General features: G+C 40.7%; 1 protein-coding gene across 1 annotated transcript in view; it reads right to left on the bottom strand.

Annotated features, from left to right (window-relative positions):
- Positions 1-18,526, bottom strand: part of LOC126161594 (hemolymph lipopolysaccharide-binding protein-like) — a 49,196-nt gene extending 30,670 nt beyond the window's left edge. Inside the window, exon 1 of the mRNA XM_049917541.1 lies at positions 18,404-18,526. Coding sequence (XP_049773498.1) covers positions 18,404-18,455 — 52 coding nt within the window. The 5' untranslated portion in view covers positions 18,456-18,526. The remainder of the gene's footprint in view (positions 1-18,403) is intronic.
- Positions 18,527-18,746: the final 220 nt, after the last annotated feature.

The following is an 18,746-nucleotide window of genomic DNA, read 5'->3' as shown; positions in this document are numbered from 1 at the left end:
GGATTCATGTTGGGCGATCGGTGACATGGCGCATTGTCACCAGGAGAACTTCACTTCGATGAATAGCTGAAAATGGTCCCCAAGTATCCAGAGGACCCAGACCATTCCATACAGACACAGCCCGTACCATTATCGAGCCACCACCAGGCTTCACAAAGCCTTGTCGACAATTGGGGTCCATGGCTTTACTTAGCTGCGCGAGCTTCGAACCTTAAAACCAGCTCTTGCCAACTGAAATCGGGACTCATTTGACCAAGTCACGGCTTTCCCATCGTCTAGGGTCAAATGATACGGCCGCGATCCCTGGACAGATGCTGCAGGTTATGTCGTGCTGTTAGAAAAGGCACTCACGTCGGTCGTCTGTTGCCATATAGCGTTAATGCCAGATTTCGCCGCATTGTCCACACGTCACCGTTCTCGGTCATTAATGAAGGTCGTCGGCCACTGCGTCGTCCGTGGTGAGAGGTAATGCCTGAAATTTGGTATTCTCGGCACACTTTTGACTCTGTGAACCGCGGAATACTGAGTTCCGTAACGATTTCCGAAACTGGATGTACAGTGCGTCTAGCTCCAACTGCCATTACGAATTCAGAGCCTGTTAACTTTTTCACATGAATCATGTGGGTACAAACGACAGCTCCGATAATGCACTGCCCTATTACACCATATCGCTGCCCTACGTCATTTGTCACCTTGGAGCACAAAGAGCGTGAGCAACGTCCGATGCTGCGTGATCAGTTTGAAGGACACGGATATACTGCGTACTCCTGTGAGAACACGTTGTCGGCACCTGACTGAGTTTGAAAGCCGTGTCATCGTGGGTCTCAGCTATATCGGCTGGTCGAATCGCGCGATATTCTGATTGCGGCGACACACGCTTGTGACAGTGGCGCGATATTGGACTGCATGACATTGTGAGGTCAAGCATAATCGTCGTCAAGGTTCTTATCGAACATGTCTGACAACCCGAAGGGAGGATCACCATATTCTGTACATAGCACATCCGCGCGTGCCTTCCGAGAACGTGTAATGGTCTCCCTGCAGTAAACTGTATCCTTCCCAAACGTTGGTTGGACACTGGCAGCAGCCGAAACAGGGAATTATCGTCCCATGCGTAGACTGCCATTAACATCACAGCACATGTGGCTGCGTCTGGAGGGATGCCCTGGCGGAGAAGCGCGTACTGCTGATGGATGGCGAGGTAGTGTGTTACCAATGAATCGAGCTTCTGCACGACCATCGCTGGCGAGTATTGCGGCGAGCTGAGGAGAAATTCCGTTCTTGCAGTGTTTTGGAGAGACGTCATGGTGTGGAAACCATCGAGTTTGGCTGCAGGACACGGCTTGAATTCATGTTACGGTTGGCTATAGCTGTGGGAACTCTGATGGCACAACTGTACCTCATGGACATCTTGAATCTTCATGTATTACCTCTCATGCGACGGTAATGTGGCGCCATTTATCAACAGGGCAATATTGCGTGATCTTGCACTTCCATGTCTCCAGTAGACCATGTCTGGGACCAGCTCAGACGTCCATTCCCCTCAGCTGAGACGTCCATTCCGTCCCATGACCAGTATGCAGTATATCAAGGACCAGTTTCATCACTTGTGGCCCAGCTAGCCTTAGGAGACGACACTTTGGCTTTACGAGACCCTTTCTAGACGAATAATAGCATGCATCTAGGCCAGAGAAGGTGTGACATCATACTGGTAACAAAGCTCGTAATGCCAAGTTTTTTGCTCCACTTTGTATTGACTGAAATAATCGCCCAAGCCCTTTCACGCCGTAAAATTTCATTTTGTTGTGTCTCCCCCTTCGGGGTGCTTCCCTTTTTCCGCTAGACACTGTAGCAGTCAAGAAGTTCCTAAAGCAGGAAATGACACATACACGAGTAAGCCGTATGTTTCTCAAAGTACGTTTCTTCATGAATCTTTAACTTAATTTACAGTCAAAATGGCACATCTGAAAATATTTTGTAAGTAGAATCACTTTAGAACAGGACGTAGTATCGTCCCGTGATTGCCCCTACGTTGCTACGTTGACAATCAGAGTTAAAAAGAGTCAAGCAAATGGCAAATCTGTGTTGTGGTCGAGACACATATTGAATTTACGACAACACGTTCCCGCTTCTTTTCTGGAATGTACCTATTACGGCTATGTTGGGGACTGTCTGAGCATGCAGGAATTTATCCAAGAAGGGGGAGGAGGTGAGGAAGACTTTAAAATTACCATTCTCATAAAAATGAGTTTACTAGATACGAGGTGTAACATATCAAAAGAATTAAAATGTACAGTTGACTCAAAAAACTTTTCACATCCCATACAAATTATCGTCAAGAATGGTGCAGAGACTTCTACAACGAATAAATCACTAATTGTCACACTAATGAACAGAGACTTATTAATATTATTATATGTCTGATGTACTATAAACTGATGAAGTACTACGAAAACGAAATACAATGTACGACGAATTCATGCAAAAAAGGACAATGTAAACACTAAAAGTTAATGAAGCGATGTAAATTTTTAAAACTTCTTACAAAGACTTGACAAACTTTTAAAAATTTATGGAGATGTGTAATGTTTCCCCAAGTGTTAGCGGTTTCGTGACTGTGTGTTTTCGCGCAGTAGCGCTGAGACGATTTTATCTTTGACAATACACACAGCGATTACACGAAATTAATATCTCTGTCATTGGATTATCTATGTAATTCAAGCGAATAAGGGCTCGCAACTTTTTTGTTCGCTCTCTTCCTTTTCAGCCATTATCTGGTACGGTCATAAAATACACTCCTGGAAATGGAAAAACGAACACATTGACACCGGTGTGTCAGACCCACCATACTTGCTCCGGACACTGCGAGAGGGCTGTACAAGCAATGATCACATGCACGGCACAGCGGACACACCAGGAACCGCGGTGTTGGCCGTCGAATGGCGCTAGCTGCGCAGCATTTGTGCACCGCCGCCGTCAGTGTCAGCCAGTTTGCCGTGGCATACGGAGCTCCATCGCAGTCTTTAACACTGGTAGCATGCCGCGACAGTGTGGACGTGAACCGTATGTGCAGTTGACGGACTTTGAGCGAGGGCGTATAGTGGGCATGCGGGAGGCCGGGTGGACGTACCGCCGAATTGCTCAACATGTGGGGCGTGAGGTCTCCACAGTACATCGATGTTGTCGCCAGTGGTCGGCGGAAGGTGCACGTGCCCGTCGACCTGGGACCGGACCGCAGCGACGCACGGATGCACGCCAAGACCGTAGGATCCTACGCAGTGCCGTAGGGGACCGCACCGCCACTTTCCAGCAAATTAGGGACACTGTTGCTCCTGGGGTATCGGCGAGGACCATTCGCAACCGTCTCCATGAAGCTGGGCTACGGTCCCGCACACCGTTAGGCCGTCTTCCGCTCACGCCCCAACATCGTGCAGCCCTCAAGTGGTGTCGCGACAGGCGTGAATGGAGGGACGAATGGAGACGTGTCGTCTTCAGCGATGAGAGTCGCTTCTGCCTTGGTGCCAATGATGGTCGTATGGGTGTTTGGCGCCGTGCAGGTGAGCGCCACAATCAGGACTGCATACGACCGAGGCACACAGGGCCAACACCCGGCATCATGGTGTGGGGAGCGATCTCCTACACTGGCCGTACACCACTGGTGATCGTCGAGGGGACACTGAATAGTGCACGGTACATCCAAACCGTCATCGAACCCATCGTTCTACCATTCCTAGACCGGCAAGGGAACTTGCTGTTCCAACAGGACAATGCACGTCCGCATGTATCCCGTGCCACCCAACGTGCTCTAGAAGGTGTAAGTCAACTACCCTGGCCAGCAAGATCTCCGGATCTGTCCCCCATTGAGCATGTTTGGGACTGGATGAAGCGTCGTCTCACGCGGTCTGCACGTCCAGCACGAACGCTGGTCCAACTGAGGCGCCAGGTGGAAATGGCATGGCAAGCCGTTCCACAGGACTACATCCAGCATCTCTACGATCGTCTGCATGGGAGAATAGCAGCCTGCATTGCTGCGAAAGGTGGATATACACTGTACTAGTGCCGACATTGTGCATGCTCTGTTGCCTGTGTCTATGTGCCTGTGGTTCTGTCAGTGTGATCATGTGATGTATCTGACCCCAGGAATGTGTCAATAAAGTTTCCCCTTCCTGGGACAATGAATTCACGGTGTTCTTATTTCAATTTCCAGGAGTGTATATTGCTTGGTCTATGTTACGTAGAGATTTTGCTATTCGTGCTCATTTTGCATATTAATAACTATTGAATTTTATTGTGTTTGTTATTACGACTAATAATACCTTTTTTCCTCCGCTTTTTTTCATGAATTTGATAATTAAATGTGGCTTACTTTGTGTGGGTCGCATATTAACGGCACGAATCAGTGTAACACGTTTGGTTTGCTTTCAGAATGGAACCTGTATCTAAAATTTCACTTTTCATAAAACGAAGTCCGGTAACTTTTAGGCGTAAATCACGTCCCAAAATTATACTCGCCAACAGACAATCCTGGCAGAGGAGCCTAGGTAAAAAATATGGCGGTAATGTCTGGCGAATTGCATTCAAATTTCAATATTTAAAAATATTTATTACATAATTTTTCAAGTACATAATTTTGTTGCTTTAATTGACGACTCATTTAGCCAAAGATAATTTTAATCTGGTTTACACTTGTATTTGAGTTCAAACATTTTAAAAGCTAGAATAATGAATACACCCAACAAACAATAAATAATAATAATAAGCCACCATTAAAGAATGTGGATACGGTATGAGGAATGAGAGAGAAGAGGGCTAATTGAGTTTTGCTATAAATTTCAGCTAGTAATAGCCAATCCTCCGCTCAGGAATCACAGGAGCATGAGGTGTACTTGGAAAATAGCGGGAGACACGGAAAGACTTCAGGTAGAGCTTCCGAAATCAGATACTGGATTGTAAGGAGTCCCCAGGAGCAGATATAAACTCAGCAACTGAGTAATGATGAAGAGTAGGCTGCAGCTTAATAGACTAGTCAGGAAAGAATCAACGCGCAAGGAAATGGAGTACGAAAGTACTAAGGAATGAGGAGGTACGCTTGAAGTTCTCTGAGGCTGTAGATACTGAGATAAGAAATGTTCAGTAGCAAGTTCAGTTAAAGAGGAATGGGCTTCTCTTAAAAATTACAGTCACGGAAGTTGAAAAGAAAAACATAGGTACATAGAAGGTAACCAGGGCTAACATGAGAAATACTTCAGTTGGTCGATGAAAGAAGAACAAAGATGTTAAGGGAAATTCAGGAATACGCAAATACAAGTCACTTAGTAATGAAATGAGTGTGGAGTGCAGAGAAGCTAAGGAAATGGCTGTAGGAAAAAATGAGGAAATGGAAAAGGAAACGATTGTTAGGACAGCCTCAGTATATAGAAAAGTCAAAGCAACCTTCTGTGAATTAAAAGCAATGATCATAACACTGAATCCATTAGCGGATTCAGTGGTGTATCACTTACTGCTCCTGGATATTTTTAAGACCTGTATGCACTTTATTGTTGACACTCGGAAGTAATGCGATTAGTATAACCTTCTGTAGAAGGGAACCAAGTGCCCGAAACCGGTAACAAAATTAAACTTCTTTTATCCAACTAGTTGGTTATTATTTCGTTATGGACACACAATCCTCGGTAGTAATGTGCCTTCCGGAGTAACCATAGGGCCCATGGAGTTCCACGATGTGGCTGATCAGATAATTACCGAATCCCCGCCATGTTTCACTCTTGGGACGCTGGATGGGAAGCTGACAGTTTTAATGGTTTCAGCACTACGTTTTCCAGTTACGGAATGTGGATCGGTGATACGTGGTTTTGAAATTCCAGATCACTTTGCAATTTCCTCTTGTGGAGAGCTGTTCGTTTCGTTTTAGTGCTGGCAAGGATCACGAGGCCGACATTCAGTTCTGTAACGACTTTTACTGCTGTCGTCCTCCTATTTTTCAACACTATTGCCTGCGATGACCGTCTGTCACGATACTTATCACAAATTATCACCACCGTTTAGACTTAGCGGATGATGTTTTTCCGTTTTCCCCGTATGCTGTATAAATCTTCATTGTGGTGCGCCTTGAAACACCAAACGCTTCGGTTCCCTTGGTTACGGAACCACCTGCCATACGAGAACCAACACCTTGCTCGGTTTAGAATTCTTTGAATTGTGATATAGCTCTACACAGATCACTGTTCTGGTCACGAAGAACGCTTCCATCGTATTGAGGATACTGCACACGTGCCGTTCGTGCTTAAATACAACAGCGCAACCTCCAGCCTAGACTAGCATCTGCATTTATGTTCATGCACTCATGTCTCGCGGTGTTTCTGTATTTTCATCTAATCTCGCTATTTAAGACATGTTATTCAGAATGATATGCTCATGGGTATGAAATGATATTACAATGAATGAAATTGTATTTTATGGGAAACCGAATTTTTAATGTTTTTATGGACTATCATTTTCAGAAGTATTCGAACGACATGAATTGCTTGCCGCCTGATTTGCATACAAGACACGTAACGTAACTTTCTTGCAGATCCCATTATCTCTTTCCAGTACACTCGTTTGACTACATAGAATGGTTACTACTACTGACTGCCAAACAAGACTGTTCTGTATTGCTATCAGCCCAGATGCAAATTAATTCCGTGATAATGGAAATATCAGCAAGCACGTTATTAGGGGTGTCACAGTCTTTAACGTTATAAACTCAAACTTATTATACCAAACAAAAGTTAAAAAGCAAGTCTCAACTTGATATTACGTGACAAAATTTTTTGTCCTGTGGCAGGACCCGGATATTCTACTGAAGAACTAATATTCTCGTTAATTAACCATCAAACATATTACATATGGTTTCAGTCGCAAGTAACATAGTACACGCATGTTTAAAATCGAAATGCGTAGCGTGAAATATGTACTGGACGAAGATTCAAATCTACCACATAATCTAACTGTTAAATAATAACAATAATAATAAGCACAGTCAACTGTTAGGTAAAGTATGTATTGGACAGTCATTCAAATCCAGCACATAATCTGACTGTTACATAACAATAATAATAATAACGATAATAATAAGCACAGTCAAATGTTAGATACCGACCTTATTCAACAGACTTAACAGACATAACTGAAACTGAAACGAAGAGAAGAAAAAATTTTCTGCTTATCCGCATTTGAACCCAGCACCTGTCGCCCAGATTTGTAGACACAAATAGAGGTCAAACAGCGGTTTCTTTTACCATTTGCAACAGGGACGCATGTTTGAACTGGAAACGAAGTGACGAAAAGTTCAGTGTCTTACTGGCACTAAACGAGATTGTTGACAACTCATGAAAAAACGTTAGAAACCAAGATTTGATTTAGCTTTAGTTTACTGTGAGCATGTTACATGAAGTAAATTTTTCAGCCGGACCAGGATTCGAACACAGACACGTGCGTTCCGTGGAGACCTCGAACAGTTTGCACGAAAAGATGAAACTGTATCACCCCGAAGGGGTCAGATCAGCGAAAGAACAGAGCTCTCTTTGAATTCCAATCCATCACATGTATTTCCAACATCTCAGGTACAAATGTAATAAGAAATAAGTGCTCTGTGACCTTACGTAGACTGGTTTATTAATAAAGTAAAATTTGTGGTGTAAGAACGGTTACTGTTGATTGCGTTTAAACTTGCCGCGACTTTCCACCCTGCATCCTCTCTCTTCTCGTCGGTAGGGAAAGGACATGTGTACTTGGAAAAAAAAGGTGCAACCCTGCGCTATTCACATGTTGTTCCCAGAGGTGAAGCGTCTGTTCGTGCTTATTAAAAATTTGTTTTCTAATATGTGGATCGAACTCAGGCGTTAAGCATATAAAGTCATAATCATTCCAACAGACTAGCGAACTACACGCACACAGCTGGCTCATGATTTTCTCGTAACAAAGGGTGCTTCACTCTCGATTAGAATACTGACTTCCAGGAGCTAGAATGCAGCCTGTTCGAAACATTCTTTTCCTTGTTCGTCCGCGTCGCCTAAACGAGTTACCGAGACAACCCAATACGTTCTTTTGATCTGATTTTGTAATTACTAAAATAAAGTCACATGACGGCCATCTGCATCTTTCATGGTCAGATAGCTGAGGCGAACGTTTCTGAATATGATATCGGGCTAGAAGAACAATTTTCAGAAGGTAATATGAAGTTGAAATCTGCTTTTTAAATTTTGTTTATTGTAACAAATTTGAGATGACGATTATGTTATCTATAATAACGTCTTTTGTGATATTTGTATTATCACGGTATTATTTTGCATCTGTACTGATAACCATACAGGGCAGTGTTTTCCAGTGGTCTCTTGTAGTATCCGGTATGTGTAGACAAACGACTGTACCGGAAAGAGATTAAAGGGCCGCGAGCAAGTTATGTGATCTCTCTTTCGTACAAAGCAGACAGAAAGGAATACTTTTAAGCATCGTAGTCACTGTTGATCATACAGCTTGGTTATGTATTGAAGTCAGTAAACATACGCCTTTCATGCAAGGAATCGGTGTTTTTATATTTTGTTTTAATTATTTATAGCTGCGAACATTATATCTTGTATTCACAGTTATGCGTAAAGACACACATTCACGTGGTTGACAATGAACACCTACGATAGGCAAGCTTAATTAAGATGCGAATTATAAACCGAAAAAATAAGTGACAATAGTTAATATTTTCTTGTCTTTTATATCACCCTCCGGAACTAAATCTTATAAGTGATTTTGGAACGTTACATTATAGGACACTATCGTTCGACGCTTGATAAGTTGTCTTTGTTGACATAATTTCAATGACTTTTTCCTGTATCTTGAGGAGACAATGACACTTGGTTGTATGCCGGGGAACTTCAGTGGCCTAACAAGTCTCACACTGCAGTAGCCAGAGGATTTAGATACGTCTGTTTCCAAACCTATGATCCGGCGTTGCACTGTGCGTCCGTCTTGCAGTACCAACGATGAAGGGGGGGGGGGGGGGGGGGAAGTATACTTCGGCCCAAGTAGTGAAAATATCGTAACCTAGTCTTGTACTTGATATTTGCTATTTTTTATGATTTCTTGTATCAGATTCGGTAACTGTTTTAAATTTGTCAGTAAAACTCAACCCAAAAATTTAAGTTTTGGTGGTGAATCTGACTTTTCACAAGAAAAGTCATATTCATATTTTCAGCTTCAGGAGCCTTCTTAGACATCTGCAGGGTATTCGCAAATTTCCGTTACAGGCTTCTAGGATTTGCAAAGAGGAGTGAGTTACATATTTTGAATGAGAGCCTGGTATCTTCAGTTTCTAGCGGAGCGTCCAGAACTAGTGCCAGCAGATCTTCCTCTTCCTCTTCAGAAGTATCGTAAATCAAACTTTGCATACGACGTTAAGTGACATCGCGTCGTCTTCTGACGTAGTAGACATGAACCTGTCTACCCCGTTGCATACCAGGGCAAGCAACTCTGAGACTTTCCTCTTTACCTCAGCTGTCGTGGACGCGTTACACATCTGAACCTAAACCATCGTAGAACGAAAACGGAACTTTTCCGGGCACGGATTCATGTTCAAAATATTATATACTCATTCCCTTCTACAGGCCCTAGAACTTTGTAACAGGGAAAACACGCGGTATACAACTTTGAAAAATATTCTGCGAATGAATCTCAATAAAAATCAGTGAAATTTGTATTTTTCTAAAGTGCCCCTCAACTCGGTGTAAACACTGTGCAAAACGCGCTGGTGTTGCTATCACTGTACTGAAAGATATTGTCGTGTTCTGTACCCTACTTATAGAAATACATTTAATGAGTTTGGCTCTTTAGGTTTATTTGGTGCTGGGTACAAAATAGCCCCTACCCCTCCGTTGGTATTAAGCGTTATGGAAAATGCGTTGGAATTTCCACGGTTAAGATGCGTAGGAAGATTGAGATGTCAGAATCGAGTGACGCTAAGTTAATTTAAGAGGAACTCAAGTATATGATGCACGTAAAGGAGCAGAAATTTGTTAGTACGTTTCCGAAGGAAGCATACGGGTATTAACATTCGTTTGTATAAGGGAACAACTGAAAAACCAGATCTGAATTGCTGGGTGAGTGTCTGAATCTTCTTCTTTCGAACGAGTGTCCATCGCTTATACCCTGGCAGCATTTTAAGCGCAGTTCTGTCCCCAAAATATGTAAGCAAATTTATTACACAGTCTCTTCTCGTGAATGATTTTGCAGTTCTCTAACTTTTATTTATTCTTACATCACAATGCATTAGGAAGTAGACTTTAAGAAAGGACGGTAGAACGGGCAGGAAAGGCTGACAATAGGTAAAGCTCAAAAACACGAGTAAAATAAACGTTATAAAATTCATTTGCGTTTTTAAGCCACTAGAGTTAGACATGTTGGCAGAATCTGCAAGATTTTTGCATCAAATCTTTATCAAAAATTTATCTTTTTACCACACACGAAGACAAAAGACTTTGTGTATAAAATTATTCAAACGGTGTATGTCTCCCGTAATTTAGAATGCAATTGTTACGATAGGTTTTTTTATGGATCTATATAGCCCTTCCATCACAGGGTGCTAGGCTACGGTTATCTTGGGGAACTTAGAATACAAGTAAGTGTTTTCCCGATCGGCAAAACCTCTCCTCGTTTACACTACCAAAAATGACTCGAAAGGCATATGTCCTGCGGATACACATTACACTAAGGTTACAAATATCTTGCGAAATCTCCTAATATCGCGTCTGACTTCTTCTTACCCGGCATAGTGCTGAAACATGACGTCGTATCGACTCAACAAGTGTTTGGAAGTCCGCTGCAGAAAAAATATGGAGTCATGCTGACTTTACAGTCGTCAATAACTGAGAAAGTGTTCCATTGCAGGATTTTGTGCACGAACTGACCTCTCGATTATGTGTCATGTCGGGTGATGTTGGTGGCAAAATAATAGTCTCGAATTACCCAGAATGTTCTTAAAACCAATAGCAAACAACTGTGGCCTAGTGATGTAGCGCGATTTTATCCATGAAAATTTCATCTTTGTTTGGGAATATTAAGTTGATGAATGGCTGATAAGAGTCTCCAAGTAGCCGAACTCTACCATTTCCAGTCAATGATCTGTTCAGTTGGATCAGAGGATCCAGTCCATTCCATGTGAAAATTGAGGAACGAAGAGCTCGGATTAAAAAGGGTGTAAGACAGGGGTGTAGTCTTTCGCCCCTAGTGTTCAATATGTACATCGAAGAAGCAATGATGAAAACAGAATAAATATTCAGGAATGGAAGAGAATTCAAGGTGAAAAGATATCAAAAATATACTGATCACCTTGCTATTCAGAGTGAAAGTGAAGAAGAATTACAAGATCTCCTGAATGGAATGAACAATCTAATGAGTACAAAATATGAATTAAGAGTAAATCTAAGAAAGGCGGAAGTAATGAGAAGTAGTAGAAATGAGAACAGCGAGACACTTAACATTAGGATCGATAGTCACGAAGAAGGTGAAGGAATTCTGCTACCTAGGCAGCAAAAAACCAATGATGGACGGAACAAGATACGTTAAACCTTAGTTTTCCTAGTTTTCCATTGCTGATTGTATTATTTAAGGATATTGTTGTTGTGGTCTTCAGTCCTGAGACTGGTTTGATGCAACTCTCCATGCTACTCTATCCTATGCAAGCTTCTTCATCCCCCAGTACCTACTGCAACCTACATCCTTCTGAATATGTTTAGTGTATTCATCTCTTGGTCTCCCTCTACGATTTTTACCCTCCACGCTGCCCTCTAATACTAAATTGGGGATCCCTTGATACCTCAGAACACGTCCTACCAACCGATCCCTTCTTCTAGTCAAGTTGTGCCACAAAATTCCCTTCTCCCCAATCCTGTTCAATAACTCCTCATTAGTTATATGATCTAGCCATCTAATCTTCAGCATTCTTCTGCAGCACCACATTTCGAAAGCTTCTAATCTCTTCTTGTCCAAACTAGTTATCGTCCATGTTTCACTTCCATACATGGCTACACTTTCAGAAACAACTTCCTGATACTTAAATCTATACTCGATATTAACAAATTTCTCTTCTTCAGAAACGCTTTCCTTGCCATTGCCAGTCTACATTTTATGTCCTCTCTACTTCGACCATCATTACTTATTTTGCTCCCCAAATATCAAAACTCCTGTACTACTTTAAGTGTCTCATTTCCTAATCTAATTCCCTCAGCATCACCCGACTTAATTCGACTACATTCTATTATCCTCGTTTTGCTTTTGTTGATGTTCATCTTATATCCTCCTTTCAAGACACTATCCATTCCGTTCAACTGCTCTTCTAAGTCCTTTGTTGTCTCTGACAGAATTACAATGTCATTGGCGAACCTTAAGGTTTTTATTTCTTCTCCATGGATTTTAATACCTACTCCAAATTTTTCTTTTCTTTCCTTCACTGCTTGCTCAATATAGAGATTTAATAATATCGGGGAGAGGCTACAATCTTGTCTCACTCCCTTCCCAGCCACTGCTTCCCCATCATGTCCCTCGACTCTTATAACTGCCATCTGGTTTCTGTACAAATTGTAAATAGCCTTTCTCTCCCTGTGTTTTACCCCTGCCACCTTCAGAATTTGAAAGAGAGTATTCCAGTCAACATTGTGAAAAGCTTTCTCTAAGTCTACAAATGCTAGATACGTAGGTTTGCCTTTACTTAATCTAGCTCCTAAGATAAGTCGTAGGTTCAGTATTGCCTCACGTGTTCCAATACTTCTACGGAATCCAAACTGATCTTCCCCGAGGTCGGCTTCTACGTTTTTCCATTCGTCTGTAAAGAATTCACGTTAGTATTTTGCATCCTTGACTTATTAAACTGATTGTTTGGTAATTTTTACGTCTGTCAGCACCTGCTTTCTTTGGGATTGGAATTATTATATTCTTCTTGAAGTCCGAGGGTATTTCGCCTGTCTCATACATCTTGCTCACTAGATGGTAGAGTTTTGTCAGGACTGGCTCTCCCAAGGCTGTCACTAGTTCTAATGGAATGTTGTCTACTCCCGGGGCTTTGTTTCGACTCAGGTCTTTCAGTGCTCTGTCAAACTCTTCCGCAGTATCGTATCTCCCATTTCATCTTCATCTACATCCTCTTCCATACCCATAATATTGTCCTCAAGTACATCACCCTTGTATAGACCCTCTATATACTCCTTCCACCTTTCTGCTTTCCCTTCTTTGCTTAGAACTGGGTTTCCATCTGAGCTCTTGATATTCATACAAGTGATTCTCTTTTCTCCAAAGATCTCTTTAATTTTCCTGTAGGGAGTATCTATCTTACCCCTAGTGAGATAAGCCTCTACATCCATACATTTGTCCTCTAGCCATCCCTGCTTAGCTATTTTGCACTTTCTGTCGATTTTTGAGACGTTTGTATTCCTTTTTGCCTGCTTCATTTACTGCATTTTTATATTTTCTCCTTTCATCAATTAATTTCAATATTTCTCTTGTTACCCAAGGATTTCTACTAGCCTTCGTCTTTTTACCTACTTGATCCTCTGCTGCCTTCACTACTTCATCTCTCAAAGCTACCCATTCTTCTTTTACTGTATTTGTTTCCCCCATTCCTGTCAATCGTTCCCTTATGCTCTCCCTGAAACTCTGTAAAACCTCTGGTTTAGTCAGTTTATCCACGTCCCATCTCCTTAAATTCCCACCTTTTTGCAGTTTCTTCAGTTTTAATCTACAGTTCATAACCAGTAGATTGTAGTCAGAGTCCACATCTGCCCCTGGAAATGTCTTACAATTTAAAACCTGGTTCCTAAATCTCTGTCTTACCATTATATATTCTATCTGAAACCTATCAGTATCTCCAGGCTTCTTACATGTATACAACCTTCTTTTATGATTCTTGAACCAAGTGTTAACTATGATTAAGTCGTGCCTTGTGCAAAATTCTACCAGGTAGCTTCTTCTTTCATTTCTTAGCCCCAATCCATATTCACCTACTACGTTTCCTTCGTTTTCCTACTACCGAATTCCAGTCACCCATGACAATTAAATTTTCGTCTCCCTTCACTATCTGAATAATTTCTTTTGTCTCATTATACATTTCTTCAATTTCTTCGTCATCTGCAGAGCTAGTTGGCATATAAACTTGTACTATTGTAGTAGGCGTGGGCTTCGAGTCTGTCTTGGCCACAAGATAGGTTGCTCGTATGATTTTCGGTTGCCTAAGCAGATGGGGCTTTTGGAACCAGACAGCCTTTATGTCTATCACTTGCATCTCACATCAAAGTTATCATTGTTGTTTCGGATGCTAAACTGTGTGAAACAGCCTTATGTGGTCATATGACTGTTAGTGACCCGAAAAGTACAGTAGCAAAGCGAAAGCCGAAAGTTTTTAATATGTAATCGAATATTTTTCACCCAGAAAAAGGTAAAAAACGTTGCTACAATTTAATTTCTAATATGAGAGATGTAAATGTATGTACTAGGGATATAGAACTTGAATTCAAATCGCTCTAGTTCTAGAAGGCTCCAGTGACCAATGGGGCTCGTATAGTAATCCACAGCGAGTTTGCAGCACAATTAACGTGGTTGTTGATCATAATTTACAAAAGATCACTTTAGCAAAGAAGGATGTCTCATCTATATGAAGAGCACAATATGCGGCTCTCCGCAGCAGAATAATGGAATATACTGTTGTATTAAAGACAACTTTACGTACCCAAAATTACTTGCACTGTGTAAATGGACACAGACTCGGGAAAATAGTGATCATGTGAAGCAGAACTAACGAGGAAAATACAGCAAATGCCATCAGCCGATTTCGCAAAAACGCTACTCAGTGCAAGAGGGGTGAAGATAATCGTGACTCGGTTTATCCTTAGGTACTCAAGCGTTTCTGAGAAAACGACGGTCAAAGTTGGCGACGTAATTTTTGTTTTTCATTTATCTAATCAAGTCAGTAGATGTGTACTACATAAATGTTTTCAAATCTACAGTGCAATTACGTTGCCCTTATGCATCTACTAATTGTATTTAAAATGACCAATAAATGAATGAGAACATTATTTGAAATTGTTTTCGGTGAGATTCCTGTAGTGAATCTTGGCTCACAATTGTTTGCAAGTACCAGTTCTCCATAAGGCGATCCGTCCTGTATGGTTTGTGACCATATTATTGACAATGTGCGAAATCTTCAGCAATATTAACGACGTTTCCTCCCCGAATGAGGTCCATACGAAGGAATATCGCTGCGACAAACCTGCCGTCGTACGCTGGTCGACGTGTTAGGAATTTCTTTGTCTCGAATGCTTCTACGAGTGGCATCATCCACGGGAATGAATCAATTATTCCTCAGAAATAAAGATAAAAACAGAATAGGACTGCTAGAATTAATATAAGAATTGACATTAAAATGAAATATAAGAATGTGAAAGTTTAAAAAGACTGTGACGCTGAAAATAACATACACACAAATAAGATATAATAAATGTATGTATGACACTTATCGTAAAACGATGTTGTAATTTTACAATTTATATAGCGCCCCTGTATCCCCCAATTCGATAAGAGACATCCGTCTAGTAAGTTCTACACGTATACGTAGATTAATGAAAAAATAAATAAATACAGGATACAAAATAAAACAAAAAAGTAATTGGTTTGCGAACACAGGGCGCAATACTGAGCGTCCACGACCCTACCCACTGCACCAACATTCCAGCTGAAAACTTCGTGTCGTAGAAGTCGTCTGTATCACGTCGAAAACAATGACCGTCGTTTCCCCAAACACGTCGAGAATCTACGTCATGTCCAATATCGTTACGAAAAGGGTCCCAAGATCAATAAAAGTACTACAACTACTTTTTAATCTCACAGCGCATTATGTTACAGCAAATCTCGTAGATTTCACGATTTACATTCTTGTATATAGTATTCAAAACATAAAGAAATACGAAATCACGTCTGAGATCTTTCACTGAGACTAATGTGAAATTTCACAAGTACAGCTCTAAAAATAAAAGATATCCTAAAAATAATTGTAATAGAATATCAATAGACGGATAAATTTACGAAAATTGTTTAAGGTTTATGCCGTAACTGCGCTCGTGTTTGTTGGATAAATGTCACGTTGGATTAGCAGAGGTCAGTGCATATGCTCATAGGCTTGTTTGCTTAACAGGAGAGCTAGTGCACAGTGGCATATATTCCCATAGACGTCGACAAAAATCAGAGAAGCGCACTTTTTAATCTCATACATGTTATTCTGTAATTTGATAAAGATGCCACCTCTGCATAACACTGTGGAATACTGTTATAGTAATTTTGTCCTGCAAGCATAAGCGATAGAACGGGTCAAAGTAACTTATGGTAGTTGCGCGACGCTCTGGCCATATACCTGCAGCATAAATTAGAGCGCTATTGAAAATCCTTAATTTTGTATCAGGAGATATATTTTTCTATTCTTCGTAGTGTAAATTGTTAGTGAAGATATAATGTATTCCGTTTGTTGCGCAATATTAATTATTTTCATAGTATAAACACCACCCATTGAGAATTTGATTATTGTACTGAATCTGTGTAGTACAGGTATAACCATTTCTTTCTAAGTCTGTTCATTAAGCCACAGATTTTGGCAGAGGGGCTACTTTTACTTTGTCAGAGAAGCGGTCAGTGTGCGTTAGACAATCTGGCTATGTACTTGCCTAGTGAAGAATGAGGGCTGGACTGCCTTGTAGCAGAGTCAGCATTATTTGAAAAGCATTTTGTATTAATTTACTCTGAGGAAAAATCTCGTGGAACTGAGTTGATATTAATGTGAGAATGACAGAAGGGAAGTTTCCTAAAGTAATCTAGCTTTTTTATATATTCGTAACTGTGTAGTGTTTATTGTTAGAACATTGTGTACGGATAAAATTTACGGTAAGAAGCTTTAAAGTGCAGAACGTGGATTTGTCTTATAATTGAAATAAATGTCAAGAAAAGTAAGTTTACACAGGAAAATTAGTGAGAAAAATTTTTGATAACTTGTCTAGTTGTGAGAAATTTGTGAAAGAGTGTATTGTTGGTAAGGAAGCATAGTTACACTTGAAATCTTTGTTTTCATTTAAGAGTCGTTAAGTTTAGTTTCTCATTTTTCATTTTTAGCTTTATGAATGTGCTTTGGATACTCACATTGCACATCGAGAGTTCTGTGCTGAGGAAGTATTTTTATGAAAAGTGATAAGATACTGTCTTGTACTGCACTTCGTAAGCACTACAAATGAAATTTGATTGTTGACAGTTTCTTCATTTTCCTAAAAGTGAGAGGTAGCAGAACAGATGAACGTACCGTGGGGACAGGTAGGCCAAGATATTTAATTTCAAAATCATGTCGACTGTATGGTACAGTGATTCTGGGAAAGTATTTGTGAAAATACCAGTTCAGATATTTCATATGAGTAAAAGATATCAGAAAAGTGCTGACGTGTAAGTTATCAGGCTGTTTACCACAAAATCAGATGTCTTAATTTATACGTACATTTTTCTTTAATTAAAATAACAATTCTGGTATAGTGATTGTTTACAAGTGATTACCTATATTTAAGTTCACAATTTTAATCTGAATCATTTTGTTTTGCAGTCAGACAGTGTACGTATATATTTTTGAAAACGGACTGCTCTCTCGCAGGCGAATTGTGTGATGTACTGGGTAACCTGGATTTCACATCGTATAGCATGAGCTCCATACACTTCCGTTCGAAATTCAATTTTCACATAGTTCATTTGCCCTGCAAATTTACGTATTTTAGAATCAAATGAAGTTTTACCAATTTCTCAGACATCATCCAGACCCAAAAACGACTTCAGAAGTAGAAAGGTCTACACAATCGTTTTAAAGTTCGTCGCGTTTTCCTGTACAACTGGTCGAGCCTCGTTTGAAGCGCATTTTCATCCGAAAAGGAAGATTGTTTCAAGTATTAATTACGCGCGTGAGAGAATCTGTAGTAAAGCCGTCAAGAACTTTTCGAGATTTTTGGTGAGAATGTTTACCCATTATACGTTACATATTTGTATTAAAAATAGGTGTAACACACGTATTCCATTGCAGTATTGTGTCAAAATTTCAAATCAATCGACTGACTACTTTTCGAGTTTTACGAGCGCAAACATACGCGAGCTGAATTTTTGTATATGAAGATACCAGATTTCGTATAAGTGTAAATAGCATTAGGATCAAAATTGTACATGGTAGTAGATCACACTGTAATTAGAAAGTACTCTGAAAAGTGGCATCATATTCTATTGAAACAAACACTTCAATTTCTTCTGTTTCAGGGCTTGATAAAGGTTTAGTGTGTAACAGTACTGCCATTTCACAAAGCTGACTTTTACTTACGATGACGAGGATCGGTGACGGTGTCTCCTACAGAACAGAGACGACTGGCCATCTCCGTATTTACGTGTTGGACTAATCGCTATGACCTCACCATAGGTCAGTTCCATATCCTTTCGAGGAAGAGCTGCGTACACGGAAAAATACAAATAAACACAGATAAGGATAAGGACGATAAACGAGATTCTTGATGGTCCAGAATTATTTTTATTTTTTTAGTGACTGAAAGAGTAATCTTACTACCAATAATTAGTCCGAAAGTCTGTCTGGTACACGCCTGGTGAACATTAGTACTATTACATCAAACATGAGAACAGAGTAGAGCTCCATCTGCGGAATCATCCGC

Source organism: Schistocerca cancellata, chromosome 2 (assembly GCF_023864275.1).
Source record: "Schistocerca cancellata isolate TAMUIC-IGC-003103 chromosome 2, iqSchCanc2.1, whole genome shotgun sequence".
Taxonomy (NCBI): Eukaryota; Metazoa; Arthropoda; class Insecta; order Orthoptera; family Acrididae; genus Schistocerca; species Schistocerca cancellata.
This window is presented reverse-complemented; position numbering and strand designations above follow the sequence as displayed.